General features: G+C 38.2%; 1 protein-coding gene across 1 annotated transcript in view; it reads left to right on the forward strand.

The window, feature by feature from the left end:
- Positions 1-12,697, forward strand: part of GLIPR1L2 (GLIPR1 like 2) — a 52,966-nt gene extending 40,269 nt beyond the window's left edge. Inside the window, exons 4-6 of the mRNA XM_023189627.2 lie at positions 5,970-6,055; positions 10,705-10,731; positions 10,814-12,697. Of these exons, the coding sequence (XP_023045395.2) occupies positions 5,970-6,055; positions 10,705-10,731; positions 10,814-11,181 (481 nt within the window). The 3' untranslated portion in view covers positions 11,182-12,697. The remainder of the gene's footprint in view (positions 1-5,969; positions 6,056-10,704; positions 10,732-10,813) is intronic.
- Positions 12,698-19,940: the final 7,243 nt, after the last annotated feature.

A 19,940-nucleotide genomic window follows, 5' to 3' on the forward strand; every position in this document is an offset into this window, starting at 1 on the left:
ATTGCCAAGACAATCCTAAGTCAAAAGGACAAAGCCGGAGGCGTCACGCTACCTGACTTCAAACTATACTACAAGGCTACAGTAACCAAAACAGCATGGTACTGGTACCAAAACAGAGATATAGACCAATGGAACAGAACGGAGCCTTCAGAAATAATGCCACACATCTACAACCATCTGATCTTTGACAAACCTGACAAAAACAAGAAATGGGGAAAGGATTCCCTATTTAATAAATGGTGCTGGGAAAATTGGCTAGCCATAAGTAGAAAGCTGAAACTGGATCCTTTCCTTACTCCTTATACGAAGATTAATTCAAGATGGATTAGAGACTTAAATGTTAGACCTAATACCATAAAAACCCTAGAAGAAAATCTAGGTAGTACCATTCAGGACATAGGCATGGGCAAGGACTTCATGTCTAAAACACCAAAAGCAACGGCAGCAAAAGCCAAAATTGACAAATGGGATCTCATTAAACTAAAGAGCTTCTGCACAGCAAAAGAAACTACCATCAGAGTGAACAGGCAACCTACAGAATGGGAGAACATTTTTGCAATCTACTCATCTGACAAAGGGCTAATTTCCAGAATCTACAAAGAACTCAAACAAATATACAAGAAAAAAACAAACAACCCCATCCAAAAGTGGGGAAAGGATATGAACAGACATTTCTCAAAAGAAGACATTCATACAGCCAACAGACACATGAAAAAATGCTCATCATCACTGGCCATCAGAGAAATGCAAATCAAAACCACAATGAGATACCATCTCACACCAGTTAGAATGGCAATCATTAAAAAGTCAGGAAACAACAGGTGTTGGAGAGGATGTGGAGAAATAGGAACACTTTTACACTGTTGGTGGGATTGTAAACTAGTTCAACCATTATGGAAAACAGTATGGCAATTCCTCAAGGATCTAGAACTAGATGTACCACATGACCCAGCCATCCCACTACTGGGTATATACCCAAAGGATTATAAATTATGCTACTACAAAGACACATGCACATGTATGTTTATTGCGGCACTATTCACAATAGCAAAGACTTGGAATCAACCCAAATGTCCATCAGTGACAGACTGGATTAAGAAAATGTGGCACATATACACCATGGAATACTATGCAGCCATAAAAAAGGATGAGTTTGCGTCCTTTGTAGGGACGTGGATGCAGCTGGAAACCATCATTCTTAGCAAACTATCACAAGAAGAGAAAACCAAACACCGCATGTTCTCACTCATAGGTGGGAACTGAACAATGAGTTCACCTGGACTCGGGAAGGGGAACATCACACACTGGGGCCTATCATGGGGAGAGGGGAGGGGGAGGGATTGCATTGGGGAGTTATACCTGATATAAATGATGAATTGATGGGTGCTGACGAGTTGATGGGTGCAGCACACCAACATGGCACAAGTATACATATGTAACAAACCTGCACGTTATGCACATGTATCCTAGAACTTAAAGTATAATAATAAATAAATAAATAAATAAATAAATAAATAAAAATAAAAAGAAGCTAACAAGTGAAACTTAGTAAAATTAGAGAAAAATTCTTCCTTTCATTAAAATGGCGTTTTTAAAGAACAAACAACCCTGAAACTAAAAGGTATCATCATATTTAGTGGCGATATCTACAAGAATTGCCATTAAGGTTTTAAAAAGATAAGAATATTCATTCCATAAGAATCAATCAAGATACCAGTGTTAGTGAAGAAAAGCAAATCAATGCAATTAGACACAAGAAAGAAAGAAAGGGCCTAAATGAATGGTGAAAGCAGACACCTTATTATTCAATACTGAAGAAACCCAAGATTCCTCATTTTAAAAACTAAAAATAATATAATTCAGCAAATCAGCAATTTATAAAATTAATATTCAAAGCTTAAGAACTTTCCTATCTATGAAATTATGAGTTAGAAAATCCTATAAAACAATATGTATAAAAACAAAAGATATATCTTAAAAATTTACAGACTCAATATGAAGAAAATGTTTACAGTTTACTAAAATATTTAATAGAAGAATTTTTAAAGTGGAAAAACATACCATGTTTATAGATGAAATATTCAGTGTTTTAAAGTCACTTCAGTCTTCATCCATCCATACACTTAATTCAATTCAGATTAAAATTTTTAATCAATATTTTTATAAGTTGATATAACTGGATAACATTACAATTTATATGGAAAAAATAAACATTGGTATATAATTAGGTAAAGAAGGCAATGAATGATAAGGCAAGTTATAGCTACCAGATTTCAAAATATGTCATGAAGCTGCAATAGTTAAAAGGCTAAAATAAGGGCATATGAATAGATAGAGTTATTGTGTTATGTAAGTGAGGGTCAATAAGTAGATCCAAATACATATATAATGATTATGATAAAGGTGGCATTTAAAATCACTGGTTAAAGTATTTAAGTAATGGAATTAGGAGAGAGCCTCCTGGCTGGATAAAAGTAAAACTGAGTTTTTCACTCATCTTAGAGAAATAAATTTCTAATAGATAAAAGATTTAAACATTAAAAAGTGAAGTCATGAAGGCTATATTAGTGAATTTACTTATGATTTGGAAGGTATAAGGACCTATCAGAACACTAAAGTCCAGAAACTATAAAGGAAAACATGTATGAATCTGAGTATAGAAAAAGTCATTTATTAAATAGGAAAGCCTTTCCCTATTGCTTGTTTTGGTCAGGTTTTTCAAAGATCAGATGGCTGTAGATGTGTGGCGTTATTTCTGAGGCCTCTGTTCTGTTCCATTATAGTATAGTTTGAAGTCGGGTAGCATGATGCCTCCAGCTTTGTTCTTTTTGCTTAGGATTGTCTTGGCTATTCGGGCTCTTTTTGGTTCCATATGAAATTTGAAGTAGTTTTTTCAGTTCTGTGAAGAAAGTCAATAGTAGCTTGATGGGGATAGCATTGAATCTATAAATTGCTTTGGGCAGTATGGCCATTTTCACAATATTGATTCTTCCTATCCATGAGTATGGAGTGTTTTTCCATTTGTTCGTGTCCTCTCTTATTCATGTCCTTTGCAGGGACATGGATGAAGCTGGAAACCATCATTCTCAGCAAACTATCACAAGAACATAAACCAAACACCACATGTTCTCAAGTGGGAGTTAAACAATGAGAACACGTGGATACAGAGAGGGGAACATCACACACTGGGACCTGTTGGGATGTGGGGTGTGAGGGGAGGGATAGCATTAGGAGAAATACCTAATGAAGATGATGGGTTGATGGGTGCAGCAAACCACCATGGCACATGTATACCTATGTAACAGATCTTCACATTCTGCACATATACCCAAGAATTTAAAGTATAAATTTAAAAATTAAATGAAAAAAAAAAAAAAGAGACAATAGAATGGAAGCCAGTGTTGTGGTGATATATAAGAAGTAGTGAAAAATGAAAGAACTTGTTGTAAGTAGTCTAGTTGTTCTGGCTGTATGAGATGGAAAAATCGACATCTGTTTCATGTGCTTTGGCTCTTGTTCTGTGAACAATGTACAGTGTGAGTCTGGATGGAGAACTTTGAAGAACCTGCCTACAAATTGTAATTGCTACATTGTCAAGCTGTGGGCTGTATTACCCCCTTGATGAACAAGATGGTGGCAGATATGAGTCTAGTGTAGGCAAAGAAAGTTTCTACCACCTCCAGAATTGTGCTGTCATTTTGAAAGACTGTGTATCTATTACAATTTTTGAATAATTGTCTTCTAATGAACTTGGGGTTGGAAATGGGTACACTTGTCTGTTAAGACACCCAGGCAACATGTCCTTATCTAGGATCTGGACACATGCTCTATAGGTAGCATTGTACTGAGGCTATGGCCAGATAGAGGCTAAGAAAAGTTCTAGAAGACTATGTTCAAGAGTCTTGACTTGGTCTTGTTGAACCACTGGTCTGCTTCTTAGAAAATGTAAATTTTCTAAGGCACTACAGGGCAGCTGTGAAATATCAGTGGACTTTGCTGCTTATAGATACTTACCTATTATTTCCTCCTAATCTGGCCCAATAATTCCAATTGAAGTTGGGAGGTGTGCAGTGGATTCAGACTTAAGTTGATTTAGGTTCACTTTCTTAGAAACTCAGAACTAGAGGAAGATTAACATAGGGGAGAGTATTAGCCTGACATTTCTGGCTGTCTAATAGAAATAATGAGTATAAAACTCTAATCTTTGAAAGAGGGGACGCATTGTAGTCTACCACAGTGTGGATTTATTTATTTTCAGTGTTACGTATGTATGTATGCATTATTATATTTGTTTATTTGCCTTTCCACAGTTTTTCCAGGCTACAGATATCAGACATTATGATCTTGGGGTGATTGGCCTATGCTCTAGTTCTCAAAGGCAGTTTTTATAGTGAGTAGCTTTTTACTTAGGCATAAGGACAGAGGTCTCCTGTCCTTGGGACCTTAGGAGACAATACATCTGCTTTTGTGTTGGAGGCATCTGTTTTGGTGAACAAGTGTTAGGAAAGGAAAAATAGACCAGGGTGTAGCTAAAGGTGACTAGAGCAACTGTTGAGTTTCTGCTGTGTCTGGGTTCTAAACAAAATGCCTTTCTTTCTTGAAATAGTTGGATAATAGAACAGGGAAACTGAAGAAGTGATACATGATCTACAAATAATCACAAACCTTTGGATGTTCCTGATGGACTTGAATGCTTACAATTCAAGGGTATCAGATGTCTTATTGGGTATCACTCAGATGCTCTGATTAAATAAGATATATCTGAGAAATGTGATACTCAGGTTTTTTGAACGTATATTTCTTAGGCTTGGCCATTCTTCCTGAAGGCCTAATAAGGACTAACCAAGGACTTAAATAACGAATGTTTGTTTTTATAGCTACCAATGTACCAGGTAAATAGGCAATCCTGATTAAATTACCAGGATTAATGATACTGCCCCCACTCAAAAGTATCTTTTCCCTACTTGTTTTCTCTACCTTTCTTATCCTAGATCATTTATTTAAATTTCCTAATCTAAAAGTACTTTAGGGCCTTTTTTCTCATTTAGCTCTAGGCAATTGATGTAATTATTTCTTACTTCTCTCTTTAGCTCTGTACAATGGGTTAAATCAACTTTGTAAACTCCCATTTATATTTATTTGCTTCTTTATAAATGTATGTGTTTTTATATACACCCCCAAAATAATTCATGCAGATGAGTCTTTGGGACATAAGCATTTCAGAATTTTGTAAACTCTATAGATACTTAATATATCATTTTTATAAAACTTTTTATGTATTTGGGCCAACCAGGAAGCAATCAATTATAAAACATTCTATAGACATTTATTTATTTATTTATTTATTTATTTATTTATTTATTTATTTATTTATTTATTTTAGAGACAAAGCCTTGCTCTGTTGCCCAGGCTAGAGTGCAGTGGCACAATCATAGCTCACTGCAACCGCAAACTCCTGGACTCAACTTATCTTCCTTCCTCAGTACCCCGAGTAGCTGGGACTACAGGCACGCACCATGCCTGGCTAATTTAAAAAATATATTTTTGAAGAGACGAGGTCTTGCTCTGTTACCCAGGCTGGTCTCGAACTCCTGGTCTCAAGAGATTATCCTACATTGGCCTCCCAAAGCACCAGTATTACAGGTGAGGGAGCTACCTCACCCAGCCTACGTCATTCATTTTTAAAGGATACATTTTGCTATAAACTAAAATGAAAGAAGCTTTAAACCCCATTCTTATGTTTAATTATAATGCTTTGTTTCTAGGGCATGGGAATTCGTTTCAGAAAAGACTGTTTCCTGGGGGAGGACAAAAGCGAAACATTGAATCTCTAATTAAAGTATTTCCTTAAATCTAGTTTCTTAACTTGCATTTTTAACCTGATTAAATATTAGTAACTATATTATTTAAATTACATGTAAAAATTGAAGCTTATTCTAACTAAATGTTTTCTGCTTTTTTGTTTGTAGAGGAACGCTGACAAGAAGACCTTATGAACCAGGAATATTTTGTACTCGATGTGGCAGACATGACAAATGCACAGATTTTCTATGTAGTAAGATAAAGAAAATAACTTAAACATGAAAAAATGCATAATGGATTGGACAAGAAAAATAAGTGATTGAACACTAGTTTTTTATTGTCATGTTAATATTATTCCTTTGATCAGAATGCTACTATTATATTATCAAAGGATGGTTGACACAGTATCATCTTTAGATTTTTCTAAACTGTAGAGCCTTTTCTGTTCAATCTTAACCCTATTCCTTCCCCTAAGGACATACCAGAGTGTCCGAAAGAAGGAATGAGAACTAACAGTTTTGCCCTGAAAAAGCTTCACAGTTTATTCGCAAACAGCAGACTGTTTGATAATAACTGCTTTAAAGGATAGTATATTCCAAAATATTTATGAAGTAGCATATATTTAATACCCTTTTCTTTTAGTTTTTCCTCCAAAAAGCTGAAATGTCCAAATATTTAGAAAGTAAAAAGTGGAAAATATGTTTGATTACATTTTTCTTTTGGTTTTTACACATGAGAGAATATACTCCAAAAGTATAACTATAGCTAAAATATAAAATGCTTAGGAATATGGGAGGAGATAAATTAGGATGATAAGTAAATATCATATCATGTTATTTTATAATTATTATACTTTAAGTTCTGGGGTACATGTACAGAACGTGCAGGTTTGTTACATAGGTATATATGTGCCATGGTGGTTTGCTCCACCCATCAACCCATCATCTACATTAGGTATTTCTCCTAATGCTATCCTTCCCCTAGCCCCCGACCCCCCAACAGACCCTGGTGTGTGATGTTCTTCTCCCTGTGTCCATGTGTTCTCATTGTTCAACTCCCACTTGTGAGTGAGAACATGTGGTCGAAATCTCTTCTCAGCCCACTCCAATATGGACTCTTCTACTTATTCTTCTTGGCCTCCAACAACCACTGCCAGACCATCCCTCTAGGGATGCCTTCCTCACTGGCTCAGATTCTCCCTTCCATCCCATGTTGATGCTCTCCTCACCTTGCCTGGGCACAGATGCCACATACTGAGTCATCCCTGCATGGACATCTTTTTATTCTGCTCTGGCTCTGATACCCCAAACCAGACCTCATATATGGACAATTACTTCATTCCATGAGGGATCTGACTTCCCACACATGGCCACATCTCTATGTGGACAGCATCCTCACCTTGCTTAGGTTTCCTTTCCATGCCCACTGCATCTCGTGTGGATCCTTTGTTATGCTGTTTGGGTTCTAACACATCACCTCTGGATGCCCCTCTGTGTAGATGACTACATTCCGCTGACCTGCCCAGTGACTTTAGGATTGAATTTTTCAGAAAAAGAAAGACAACGAAAAGAGGAAGAACAGAGTTTGCATCTTGATTCAAGTGAAGCAACAGCAGAGATGTTAGGGGGAATCATCCCTGAAATGGTGTTATAGTAAAACTGTCCACTAGTTTTTGTTTCTGTTTTTTCTTCAGCACAAAAATATCATATATTTGGGAGGGTGAGGTAGGAGGACCACTTGAGGCCAGGAGTTTGAGACCAGCGCAGGCAACACAGCAAGATCCTGTCTCTGCAAAAAATAAAAAAAAATTAGCTGGGCATGGTGGCACATGCCTGCAGTCTTAGCTACTTGGGAGGCTGAGGCAGGAGGATTACATGAGCCCAGGAATTCAACGTTACAGTGAGCTATGATCATGCCACTGCATTCCAGCCTGTGTGACAGAAAGAGATCTGATGGTTTAAAGTGTTTGGCAGTTGCCCCCCGCCTCTCCTGCCACCATGTAAGATGTGCCTTGCTTCCCCTTCACCCTCTGTCATGATTGTAAGTTTCCTGAGGCCTCTCCAGCTATGCAGAACTGTAAGTCAATTAAACCTCCTTTCTTTATAAATTACCCAGTCTCAGGTAGTTCTTTTTAGCAGTGTGAAAATCAACTAATACATGAAATTGCTACCAGTTATAGTGAGGCATTGCTGAAAAGATACCTGAAAATGTGGAAGCAACTTTGGAACTGGGTAACAGGCAGAGGTTGGAACCATTTGGAGGGCCCAGAAGAAGACAGGAAGATGTGGGAAAGTTTGGAACTTCCTAGAGTCTTGTTGAATAGGTTTGACCAAAATGCTGATAGTGATAGGGACAATGAAGTCCAGGCTGAGGTGGTCTCAGATGGAGATGGGAAACTTATTGGGAACTGGAATAAAGGTCATTCTTGCTATGCTTTAGCAAAGAGGCTGGTGGCATTTTTACCCATGCCCTAGAAATCTGTGGAACTTTGAACTTGAGAGATGATATAGGGTATCTGGCAGGAGAAATTTCTAAGCAGAAAAGTACTCAAAATGTGACCTGGCTGTTTCTAAAAGCATATAGTCTTATGCATTGATAAAGAGATGATCTGAATTTAAAACTTATGTTTAAAAGGGAAGCAGAGCACAAAAGTTTGGAAAATTTGCAGCCTGACCATGTGGTAGAAAATATATATATATATTTTTTTTTTTTTTTCTTTTTTCTGGGGAGAAATTCAAGCTGGCTGCAAAAATTTGCATAAGTAACAAGGAGCCAAATGTTAATCGCCAAGACAATGGGAAAACTGTCTCCAGGATATTTCAGAGATCTTCATAGCAGCCTCTCCCATCACAGGCCCAGAGGTCTAGGAGGGAAAAATTGTTTCATGGGTCAGGCCCGGGTCCCTGCTGCTCTGTGTAGCTTTGTGACATGGTGCCCTGCCTCCCAGCCATTCCAGCTTAAGCCATGGCTCTAAGGGACCAAGGTACAGCTCAGGCCATTGCTTTAAAGGATGCAAGCCCCAAGCCTTGGTAGCACCTTGGCAGCATCCATGTGTTGTTAGGCTTGCAGGTGCATAGATGACAAGAGTTGAGCTTTGGGAGCCTTTGCATAGATTTCAGAGGATGTATGGAAACACCTGGATGTCCAGGCAGAAGTCTGCTGCAGGGGTGGAGCCCTCATGGAGAACCTCTACTAGGGCAATGCAGAGGGGGAAATGTGGAGTTGGGGCCCCCACATAGAGTCCCTACTGGGGCACTGCATAATAGAGCTGTGAGAGGAAGGCCACCATCCTCCAGATCCCAGAATGACAACTTGCACCCTGTGCCTGGAAAAGCCACAGGTACTCCACGCCAGCCTGTGAAAGCAGCCACAGGGCCTGAACCCTTCAGAGCCACAGGAGCAGAGCTTCCCAAGTCCTTGGGAGTCTGCCCGTTGCATCAGCATGCCCTGGATGTGAGACATGGAGCCAAAGGAGACTATTTTGGAGCTTTAAGATTTAATGACTGTCCTGTTGGGTTTTGAACTTGTATGGGGCCTGTAGTCCCTTTGTTTTGGCCAATTTCTCCCACTTGGAATGGGAGCATTTGCCCAATGCCTGTACCTTCATGGTATCTTAGAAGTAACCAACTTGCTTTCGATTTTACAAGCTTATAGATGGAAGGGACTTGTCTCAGGTGAGACTTTGAACTTGGACTTTTGGGTGAAGGCTGGAATGAGTTTAGACTTTGGGGGACCCTTGGGAAGGCATGATTGTGTTTTGAAATGTGAGAAGGACGTGAGATTTGGAAGGGGCTAGGGCAGAATGATATGGTTTTGCTCTGTGTTCCTACTCAAATATCATCTCAAATGGTTATCTCCAAGTGCTGAGGGAGGGACCTGGTGGGAGGTGATTGGATCATGGGGACAGTTTGCCTCATGCTGTTCTCATGATAGTGAGTGAATTCTCATAAGATCTGGTGCTTTAAAAGTGTTTGGCAGTTCTCCCCTCACTCTCCCTCCTGCCACCATGTAAGACGTGCCTTGTTTCCCCTTCACCTTCCACCATGATTTTAAATTTCCCAAAGCCTGCCCATCCATGCACAACTATGAGTCAGTTAAACCTTTTCTCTCTCTCTCTCTCTCTCTCTCTTTTTTTTTTTTCTTTTTTTGACAGAATCTTGCTCTGTTGACAGGCTGGAGTGTAGTGGCGCAATCTTGGTTCACTGCAAACTCCGCCTCCCAGGTTTAAGTGATTATCCTGCCTCAGCCTCCCAAGTATCTGGGACTACAGGAAAAACCTCTTTTCTTTGTAAATTACCCAGTCTCAGGTAGTTCTTTATAGCAGTGTGAAAATGGACTGATACATCTCTCAACTCAAATAAGCAGAAGAAAGTGAATTTATTTCTTCAAAACTATTATTATCTCATTGGACTAGTACTAAAAATATTGAATGCCAGGCTATAGAGCTAACTTTGCCATCCGGGAAATTAAGAGCAACTGAAAGCTTCTGAAAATAAGAATTAAATGAGGAAAGTGAATAGATTTCTAAGATTAATTAGGAGTGATCTGTGGGGAGAAAGATAGATGAAAATAAGAGATATTATAGAATCCTAGAATGTTGGAGCTGGAACAATATTTTAAGGGCAGAAGTGGAAAACTTATGTAAGGTCAATGACATAAAGACAGAATTAGCACTAGAATGCATATCTCCTTACTCATATATTTCCATACTTTCTGTAACAAACCAGGCTGATTTCATTAAAGAGAATATATTGTATTTTAAAATTGGCTAGTGGTTGGAGGGAGGACATCAAAGATAATGCCTGAGAGCTAGGAGAAAGTGACACTATTATTGGGAGATTTTCTTATTTTTTAGAGAAGAAATTTTATCTAATTTTTTATGGACTTTCTTTTTCTTTCTAGGTAATGCAGATCGTGACCAAGCCATATGTATGTATTGTTGTCCTTTATTTCTTGAACAATTTAACTACTTTATGTGAAATCCAGCTTTCAATTGCTTCTTTGTTTACAGATTACCGATTTTGGTATCCAAAATGGGAAATGCCCCGGCCAATTCTGTGTGATCCACTGTGCACATTCATTTTATTATTGAGAATATTATGTTTTATGCTGTGTGTCATAACTGTTTTGATAGTACAGTCTCAGTTTCCAAATATCTTGTTGGAACAACAAATGATATTTACCCCTGAGGAATCTGAAGCAAAGAATAAAGAGGAGGAAAAAGAGGAAGAGAAGAAAGAGAAAGAGGAAATAGAAATGGAAATAATGGAAATGGAGGAGGAAAAAGAAGAGAGAGAGGAGGAGGAGGAGGAGGAGGAGAAGGAGGAGGAGGAGGAAACACAAAAAGAAAAGATGGAGGAAGAGGAAAAACAAGAGTAGAAAGAGGAGGCAAAAGATGTATCACCAATATAAGCCAAAAGTGTAATACAAAAAAGACAGACAAAAAAAAAAAGTAAAACACTGAGTTTTAACAAGGAAGAAAATATGCAAACCACCATTGGGATGTTTTTTATTCCCTTCTCTCCTATACTTATTCAGTAAATTTAAATTTGTAAAACAAAGAAACAAAAAACATGTAAGGTGGGCTCTTTGACACTAAGAACAGATAAAGATGTGACAAGAAAAACACTGAAAAACATTTGACCAGTCTAATTAATCTTAAGATTTCACCATGTTATTCTAATAAAGGAGGGAATTTTCATTTTCTAAACATGTTTTCGTCTCTGTGCTTTAAACAGTAAGGTGCTTAATATCATTCCAAGTTCAGAACAACCATTGAATAAAATTTGTATTTTTTTGTTTTTACTGTTACTATCATAGTTGTTATTGGTGGTAGTGGTATTTTCCAGGTGATATTAAGGTATCTGATATTATTATTTGTCTTTGTGGTTTTTGGAATAGTTTAAATGGTACCTGTACATCCTGCTAGGATGCAAACTTATTATTTATAATTCATGTTCAATATTTCATTAAAGACTTGCTGTAATGTTCTGCCACCGAGGGCTAATAAATGCCAGAATTTTAATTAGTTGTGGTAGAGGAATCTGGATGCTTCCAAATTTATATGATAAAATAAATGAATTTTTAAAAAATTATTAACTTGTTATTCAATATGTATAGTAAAAGTTCACAAATTAATAACATAACTACTTACCATTAGTAATAGTAATAAATGAACTAAATAAAAACACCTAGCATAGGAGATTTCTTTAGCTATAAAATAAATGGATAGTACAAGATGACCACTAAGACCTCTTCCATCAATAAATATTCATGGATCAACTTTGTAAAGGAATCAATAGTAGTTGTGAAGTATACTAGGCAAACACCTGAGGGAAAAACCTGATTCCCATGAAAATGTTCCTGAACTCAGCACCTTATATGGCAAAATAATAAATACCTTTTATTGCTCAATTTTAAAATAGGTAAAAAGCAATGTATAATATTTTTCCGATTGCCATTCCATGCTCAGCTGTCTTACTGTTGCACACTTACTAGAACTCAATGTGGCTGAGATGTGAAAGGTTGATATAATTCTATTTCTGACAGGGACTTAGGGAACTTATTCTAATTGAGAATCAGACGCTTAATAAACTGAAGGTGTAAGTGAAAGAAATGACATTGAAAGAAAGAATCACTGCATATCTGATGTCAAATAAAAATCTGTTTTCCAATTTTGATAGAATATTGTGTTCTAAAGCTGTATTTCTCAATGTGTGGTTCCACTGGGGTGGGGGTGGGGGGGAACCTAGCATAGCCAAATACCTCAAATGGTGTAAATGCTATGTGTATTAACTCTGTTGTTCTTTAGTTGTATCAATATTCTGTTAAAAACCTGTTCCTAAGTAGGGCAAGATAAGAATTATATTAAAAAGCCCTGAGCTATCCTCTTGGATTTGAGTATTTCTGTTTGGTTTGTTTCCTTTGCTTTTTTTTTTTTTTTTTTTTTTTTTCAAAGAGCTCCTCTTTGTAGAAATTAGATATTTTTCTATCTATGAAGTCAGCCTCTGTTCCACCAGTCCCCTGAGAAAAAAGCCTTAGGTAGAGAAAAGGGCTAATTCTCTACAGTGACATTATTTATTATTATTGTACATTTGTGTTGTACTTCATAGCTTCCAAAGTCCATTCACGTATTTAATATTCAAAACCATTCTTGTGGAGCTGGCATTGCTTCTATTTTTAAAATAAGAAAACTTGCCGGGCGCGGTGGCTCAAGCCTGTAATCCCAGCACTTTGGGAGGCCGAGATGGGCAGATCACGAAGTCAGGAGATCGAGACCATCCTGGCTAACACGGTGAAACCCCATCTCTACTAAAAAATACAAAAAAAAAAACTAGCCGGGCGTGTTGGCGGGTGCCTGTAGTCCCGGCTACTTGGGAGGCTGAGGCAGGAGAATGGTGCAAACCCGGAAGGCGGAACTTACAGTGAGCCGAGATCGCGCCACTGCACTCCAGCCTGGGTGACAGAGCGAGACCCCGTCTCAAAAAAAAAAAAGAAAAGAAAAGAAAAGAAAAAGAAAACTGACCTTAGATATGTGAACATTTGACGCATTTACAAGTACAATTTCTTCATTTATTAATTCCCACACATGACTAACTTGTTATGTATCTGTATGCCTAAGAGAACCTGGGCCTGGCCCAGGAAGCCATTTTCTCCTAGACCTCAAAGACTGTGATGGGAGGGGCTCCGGTGAAAAACTCTGACATTTTCCCCATTGTCTTGGAGATTAACATTCATCTCCTCATTACTTAATACAAGTTTCTGCAGCCAGCTTCAATTTCTCCTCAGAAAATAGGTGTTTCTTTCTATCACATTGTCAGGCTGCAAATTTTCTAAACTTTTATGCTCTGCTTCTTTTATAAAACAACCTGTCACCTCTTGAGTGCTTTACTGCTTAGAAATTTCTTCCTCCATGTAAGAAATGGGAAAGTTCTTCTTCAAAGATTATAAAAAGTCACATTTTCTTACAATAAGATTGCTATCCACTATATATATATATACTTGATATATATAAATCAGCTGTCCTAGCTTGCTCTGGCATGTCTGGACAGAAGTAGACAAGCCCCAGCCCATGGTGCATGCCACTCCTTATTTGGAGATGCTTCCTTAACTATCCCTGAGCAACTTCCTTTTCTTTCTTTGTTCTAGTCCCCTCACCTAATTAAGAAAGTTTAAACTAATAACCAATCAGGTAAAGTGTAAAATGTGAGGTCCTATTCCAGCCAATGAAAACTAGACACAGCAGTAGGGTAGACATGTCAAGTTATAAATTACTCTGTCTCCTTTGTTTGGTGTGGTCTTGTGGCTGGACAGCTATTGGGTAGCACCCTTTCTGCAGAAAGTAAAGCTCACCTGGCTGAGAGATCATTTGTTCCCACGTTTTTGTTTTGTTTCGTTTTGTTTTTGCAACACCAAAAACTTCATTCCCAATATCCAGATGACCTAAATCATCTCTCTCAAGTTCAAAGTTCCACACATCTCTAGGGCAGGGGCAAAATGCCACCAGTCTCTTAGATAAAACATAGCAAGAGTCACCTTTCCTCCAGTTCCCAAAAAGTTCTTCATCCCCATCTGAGACCACCTCAGCCTGGACCTTATTGTTCATATCATTATCAGCATTTTGGTCAAAACCATTCAACAAGTCTCTAGGAAGTTCCAAACTTTCCCACATCTTTCTGTCTTCTTCTGAGCCTTCCAAATGGTTCCAACCTCTGCCTGTTACCCACTTCCAAGTATCTTTTCAGCAGTTTTCAGGTATCTTTTCAGCAGTGACTCATTCTAACTAGTACTAATTTACTTTATTAATCCATTTTCACACCACTAATATAGACATACCCAAGACTGGACATTTTACAAAAGAAAGAGATTTATTGGACTTACAGTTCCACCTGGCTGGAGGGGCCTCACAAATCATGGCAGAAGGCAAGGAGGAGCAAGTCACATCTTGCATGGATGGCAGCAGGCAGAGGGAGAGCTTGTGTAGAGAAACTCCCATTTAAAAACCCATCATGTCTCATGAGACCCATTCACTATCACAAGAATGGCATGGGAAAGACCCACCCCCATGATTCAATCATCTCCTACTGGGTCCCTCCCACAACACATGGGAATTATGGGAGCTACAGATGAGATTGGGGTAGGGATACAGAACTAAATCATATCACCACCTAAAGGAAAAGAAATCATTATATTGAAAAGATGCCTGCATTCATATGTTTATCACAGCACTATTCCAAAGACAAAGTCATGAAATCAACCCAAGTGGCAGGTATGTAATGTCCCTGTTATCTCCGATTGCATTTATTTGAATTGTTTCTTTTATTCATGGTTATTCTAACCAGCAGTCTATCAATATTTTTTATCTTTTCAAAGAGCCAATTTTTCATTTTTTGCTCCTTTGTATCATTCTTTTGGTCTCCATCTCATTTAGTTCTGCTTTGATCTTTGTTATTTCTTTTCTCTGCTAGCTTTAGGTTTTGTCTGTTTTTGTTTTTCTAGGTTTTTTTTTTTTTTTTTTTTAGGTACAATGTTAGGTTGTTAATTTGAGATCTTCCTTTCTCTTTAATGTAGGCATTTAACACTATAAACTTTCCTCTTAGAACTGCTTTTGCTGTATCCCAGAGGTTCTGGTTTGTTGTGTCTCTAGTTTCAAAATTTTTTATTGATTTCTGCCTTAATTTCATTGTTTACCCAAAGATCATTCAGGAGCAAGTTGTATAATTTCCATGTATTTGTATAGTTTTGAAATTTCCTCTTGGCATTGATTTCTAATTTTATTCCACCCTGGTCCAAGAAGATATTTGATATGATTTTGATTTTGATTTTTTTAAATGTATTAAAACTTGCTTTATGGCCAGGAATATGGTCTATTTTAGAGAATGTTCTGTGTACTGATGAGAAAAATATATATTATGCAGTTATTGTGCAAACTGTTCTGTAAATGTATATTAGGTCTAGTTGATCTAGAGTCGTTTCAGTCTAGACTTTCTTTGTTGACTTTCTGCCTCCATAATCTGTCTAGTATTGTCAGTCGGGTATTGAAGCCTACCACTATTATTTTATTGCTGTTGATGTGTTTTCTTACATATAGGAATATTTGTTTTATGAATCTGGGTGCTCCAGTTTGGGGTACATATATACTTAAGGTTGTTAAATCTCCTTGTTGAATTGATCCCTTTATCATTATATAATGATCTTCTTTGTCTTTTTTTTTTTAAACTGTTGTGGATTTAAAGTCTGTTTTATCTGATATAAGTATGGCTACTCCTGCTCACTTTTGGTTTCCATTTGTGTGGGATATTTTTCTCACCCCGTACTTTGAGTCTTTACCCATTAGGTGGCATTCTTGTAAGCAGCATACGGTTGAATTTATCTTTTTATTCAATTCACCAGTCTAAATTTTTTAAGTGGAGCATTTAGTTCAGTGACATTCAAGATTAATATTGATATATGAGGTTTTGTTCTTGTCATAACGTTAATTGTTACTTAGTTGCTTTCTAGTCTTACAATTGCTTTATAAGACCCATGAGTTTTCTTTTGTGTTCTTTTATAATGGCAAATATTATCCTTTTGTTTCTATGTTTAGAATTTCTGTGAGAATTTCTTTTATGGCCAGGCTAGTGTTAACAAATTCCCTTAGCATTTGCATGTCTGATAACTACTTCATTTCTCCTTCATTTATGAAACTTGGCTTAGGAGGATACAGAATTCTTGGCTGGCAGTTCCTTTCTTTAAGAAGATTAAAAATGGAACCCGAATCTCCTCTGACTTGTAAGGTTTATGCTGAGAATTCTGTTGTTACTCTGATGGGATTTCCTTTATCAGTTATTATATGTTTCTCTCTTGCTGCTTTTAGGATTTTTTCCTTCACATTGACTTGAATAGTCTGAAGACTATATACCTTGATGAGGTATATCTTGTAGAGTATCTTCTAGGGGTTCTCTTTGCTTCTTGTTTCTGAATGCCTAATTCTCTAGCAAGACTAGGGACAGTTTCCCAAATTGTTCCCTCAGATAGGTTTTCCAAGCTTTTTACCTTTTCTTCTTCTTGTTTAAGAATGCCTGTAATTCAGAGGTTTGGTCACTTTACATAATCCCATATTTCTTGAAGGGTTTGTTGATTTATTTTATTTTATTTTTTAAATTTTTGTCTGCCTAGGTTAAATCAAAGGATTGGTCTTTAAGCTCTGAAAGTCTTTCTTATGCTTGTTTCAGTCTATTGTTAAAGCTTTCAGTTGTATTTTGTAACTACTTCAATAATTTTTTTTATTTCCCAAAGTTCAGTTTGCTTTTTAATATGTATTTCTTTAGTAATTGTTTATTCATATTCTGAATTTTTTTTCTGATTTCTTTGTGTTGGTTTCCAACTTTATCTTGGATCTCATTGAGCTTCCTTACCATACATATTTTAAATTCTTTATCTGTCATTTTAGAATTTTCATTTTGATTAAGATCCATTGCTAGAGAGCTAGTGTGATCCTTTGGGAGTGTTGAAACACTGGTTTTTTATACTGTTGGAATTCTTATGCTGATTCCTTCTCATTTGAGGAAGCTATGATTTTTTATTTTTGAATTTACTTTCTTTTGAATGAGACTCTTTTTTCCCCTCGAGGGTGTGACTGTAATGTGTATTGTGTATAATCATTTGGCTTTGATTCTGGATGCTTTCAGTGAGCTAAAGTTCTGTATGAGTTCCTTAGTTATAGATAGCTTTTGTGTGGTGGCTTTCTTAAATGCTGATTGTAGTAGCAATGTATTAGGTATATAAGCAGGCTCACTACCTTCTGCAGGGCTGAGAGTGCAGAGGCCTCCGGAAGCTTATCTCATTCCCTAGCACTGTGCTTTTCAGTCAGCAGGTTTTATATTTGGTTGGGTACTTCAATTTCCAGTCCAGTATGTGGTGCTTATGAGTAAAAGCTGGCTACCACAGAAGCTGATGCCTATGTTCTTTTTCTTTGTTTACTGAGAGGGGATTTCTGCTGTCACAGGCAGTCGGCTGGTCTGTGGACTACTCAATGCTCTGAGTTCCTCACTCTGCCCAGAACAAGGGACAAATCTGGGCAGAGCTGGACTTCCAAACTTACCCTTGAATACCCCACTAACTAGTGGAAGCACCTACCCTGATGGGGCAGGGGGCAGAGAGGAGCTCAGGGTGCTGAGGTCTCCACTATAGGGGGATAAAGGGGGCTGCACTAAACAAGAAGACAGTCTGCTTCTCTATCACTCCCCTGTCCCAGGGCTTTTGTTCTTTGGTTCAAATAAACATTGTCCTTATCTTCAGCCCATAATTCAGCTGAGGTCAAGAAACATTCCCATTCCATGGCTACTCCTGAAATGGCCCTGGGGCAGAACCTCTTCCCTCAAACCTTAACAGACAGCTCTGCAGCACACTTGCACTCTGCCATAGGAATGCTCCACATTGGGAGGGGCCCCACCCTTTGTGCAAGCTTAGGCAAGTAGGCACACCATCTGTGGGGGTGAATTCACCCTCAATAGCCCTAGAAATGTTCTCCCCGGGTGCTATTGTGCCAATTCCCAGCAGGGACAGCTGCTCCTGTGCCAATTCCCAGCAGGGACATCCACAGCAGTAGATGAGGGGTGAGAGGAGACCTTATTTTCACGTCCATTCCAGGCACTGGTACTGCCTGGCTGCTATGGTGGAACCACCCTCCTGCCCTGCAGAGTCCAACACCACACCCATGTCTCTACTGGGAGGGGCACAGTCATCATCTTCTCACAAGCAGGGAGCTCTCAGGCAGAAGAGAGTGCACGATCTGGTTTCCTTTGTCCCAAAGGGTGCTTTGGCACTCTCTCCCTTTGGTGTGGATAAGGGTGGAATTTTTGATCTGCAGTTGGCTGTATCCACAGACACAGCACCTGCAGATATGGAGGGTCAACTGTACTGCTTCTATCCTGGAACTTTAGCTGCACCTTCAAAAGACTATCCTAATGGTTTATCTGCCAGCAGTTTCTACATAGTGTGATGTATAATACAACTAGTGGGTTCCATAGTCAGGACATCCCTCCTGAAACTCCTTTACTGTAAAGTGAGACCTCTGATTGGATGCTCACTTCTGTGGGATTCTATGCCTGTGAATCAGGAACTCCGTAAATCCACAAATTGTGGTGTTGGCTAAGACTTTGAGGGCTGGAGAGTCAAATTCATATCCAGAATGGGTGCAGAACAGGTGTCTGTTCCAACGAGAAAGAACTATTGACTTTTCCATGATAGAAGGGGACTAATATAGTCAATTTATTACAAAATGCCAGTTGGTCTTTTCAAAGAATAGTGGCATGGTGGGGACTCATCTACAATGTTGATAGGTCGTACATACAGAGGTATTTCGATCAGCCTCAATAAGTGTGAGTTCATACAAACAGACTTAATGTGTTGCATTCATGCATTCCATTTGCCTGTAATACTTATTCTGGGTAGAAAAAGGACCAAGGTTGACTAATGTCAACTGGTTGAGTCATTTTGTCTACTGATTATTCAGTGGCTCTGGTAGGCATTAATCTATAAAAACCTTTCACACACCATTCCCACTCCCATTATCTCCACTCATATGCCATTAGCTCAGACCCTCTTATTTCTGATCTTCCAATTCTTTTATTTCTAAACCCCTGACCTCTGGCCAGGCATTTGCCACAGTTCAAACTTATTTTCACCTCAGGCCACTTCTGCGTTCATACAAAGTGAATGGCCAGGTATACCCAAAGTTCCACCTAGAAAATTTTCTCTCACCACTGTCTTTCAAGGCCACCCCTGAGTATGGCTGTAACGTAGCCATTGTCCATTTTCAGCTTGTACCCACCTCCACCTGTCAAGCCAACCAACTGATAAACCAAGAATGAACATTTTTTCATTTCCTTTATCTAGTGGGACAGGAACCCCTCTCTCATATGGTGCTAAGTGTGAGCTGAGAAAAGACTACTGGTACAACTGTGGTGGGTGATATGGAGCTCTAGGTTGTCTGCTTACATCGTTTACTTAGGATCTCTGTTTCTACTTAGATACCATCTTAAATGTACCATTTACATCTTATAGTTATGTTGTAACTGGAACTGCCTAACTTTATGATTTAATCTGATAAAACACAAATCATGATGGATGGTTCTGGACACATAATCACTTGGTAT

Source organism: Piliocolobus tephrosceles, chromosome 10 (genome assembly GCF_002776525.5).
Source record: "Piliocolobus tephrosceles isolate RC106 chromosome 10, ASM277652v3, whole genome shotgun sequence".
NCBI classification, from domain to species: domain Eukaryota; kingdom Metazoa; phylum Chordata; class Mammalia; order Primates; family Cercopithecidae; genus Piliocolobus; species Piliocolobus tephrosceles.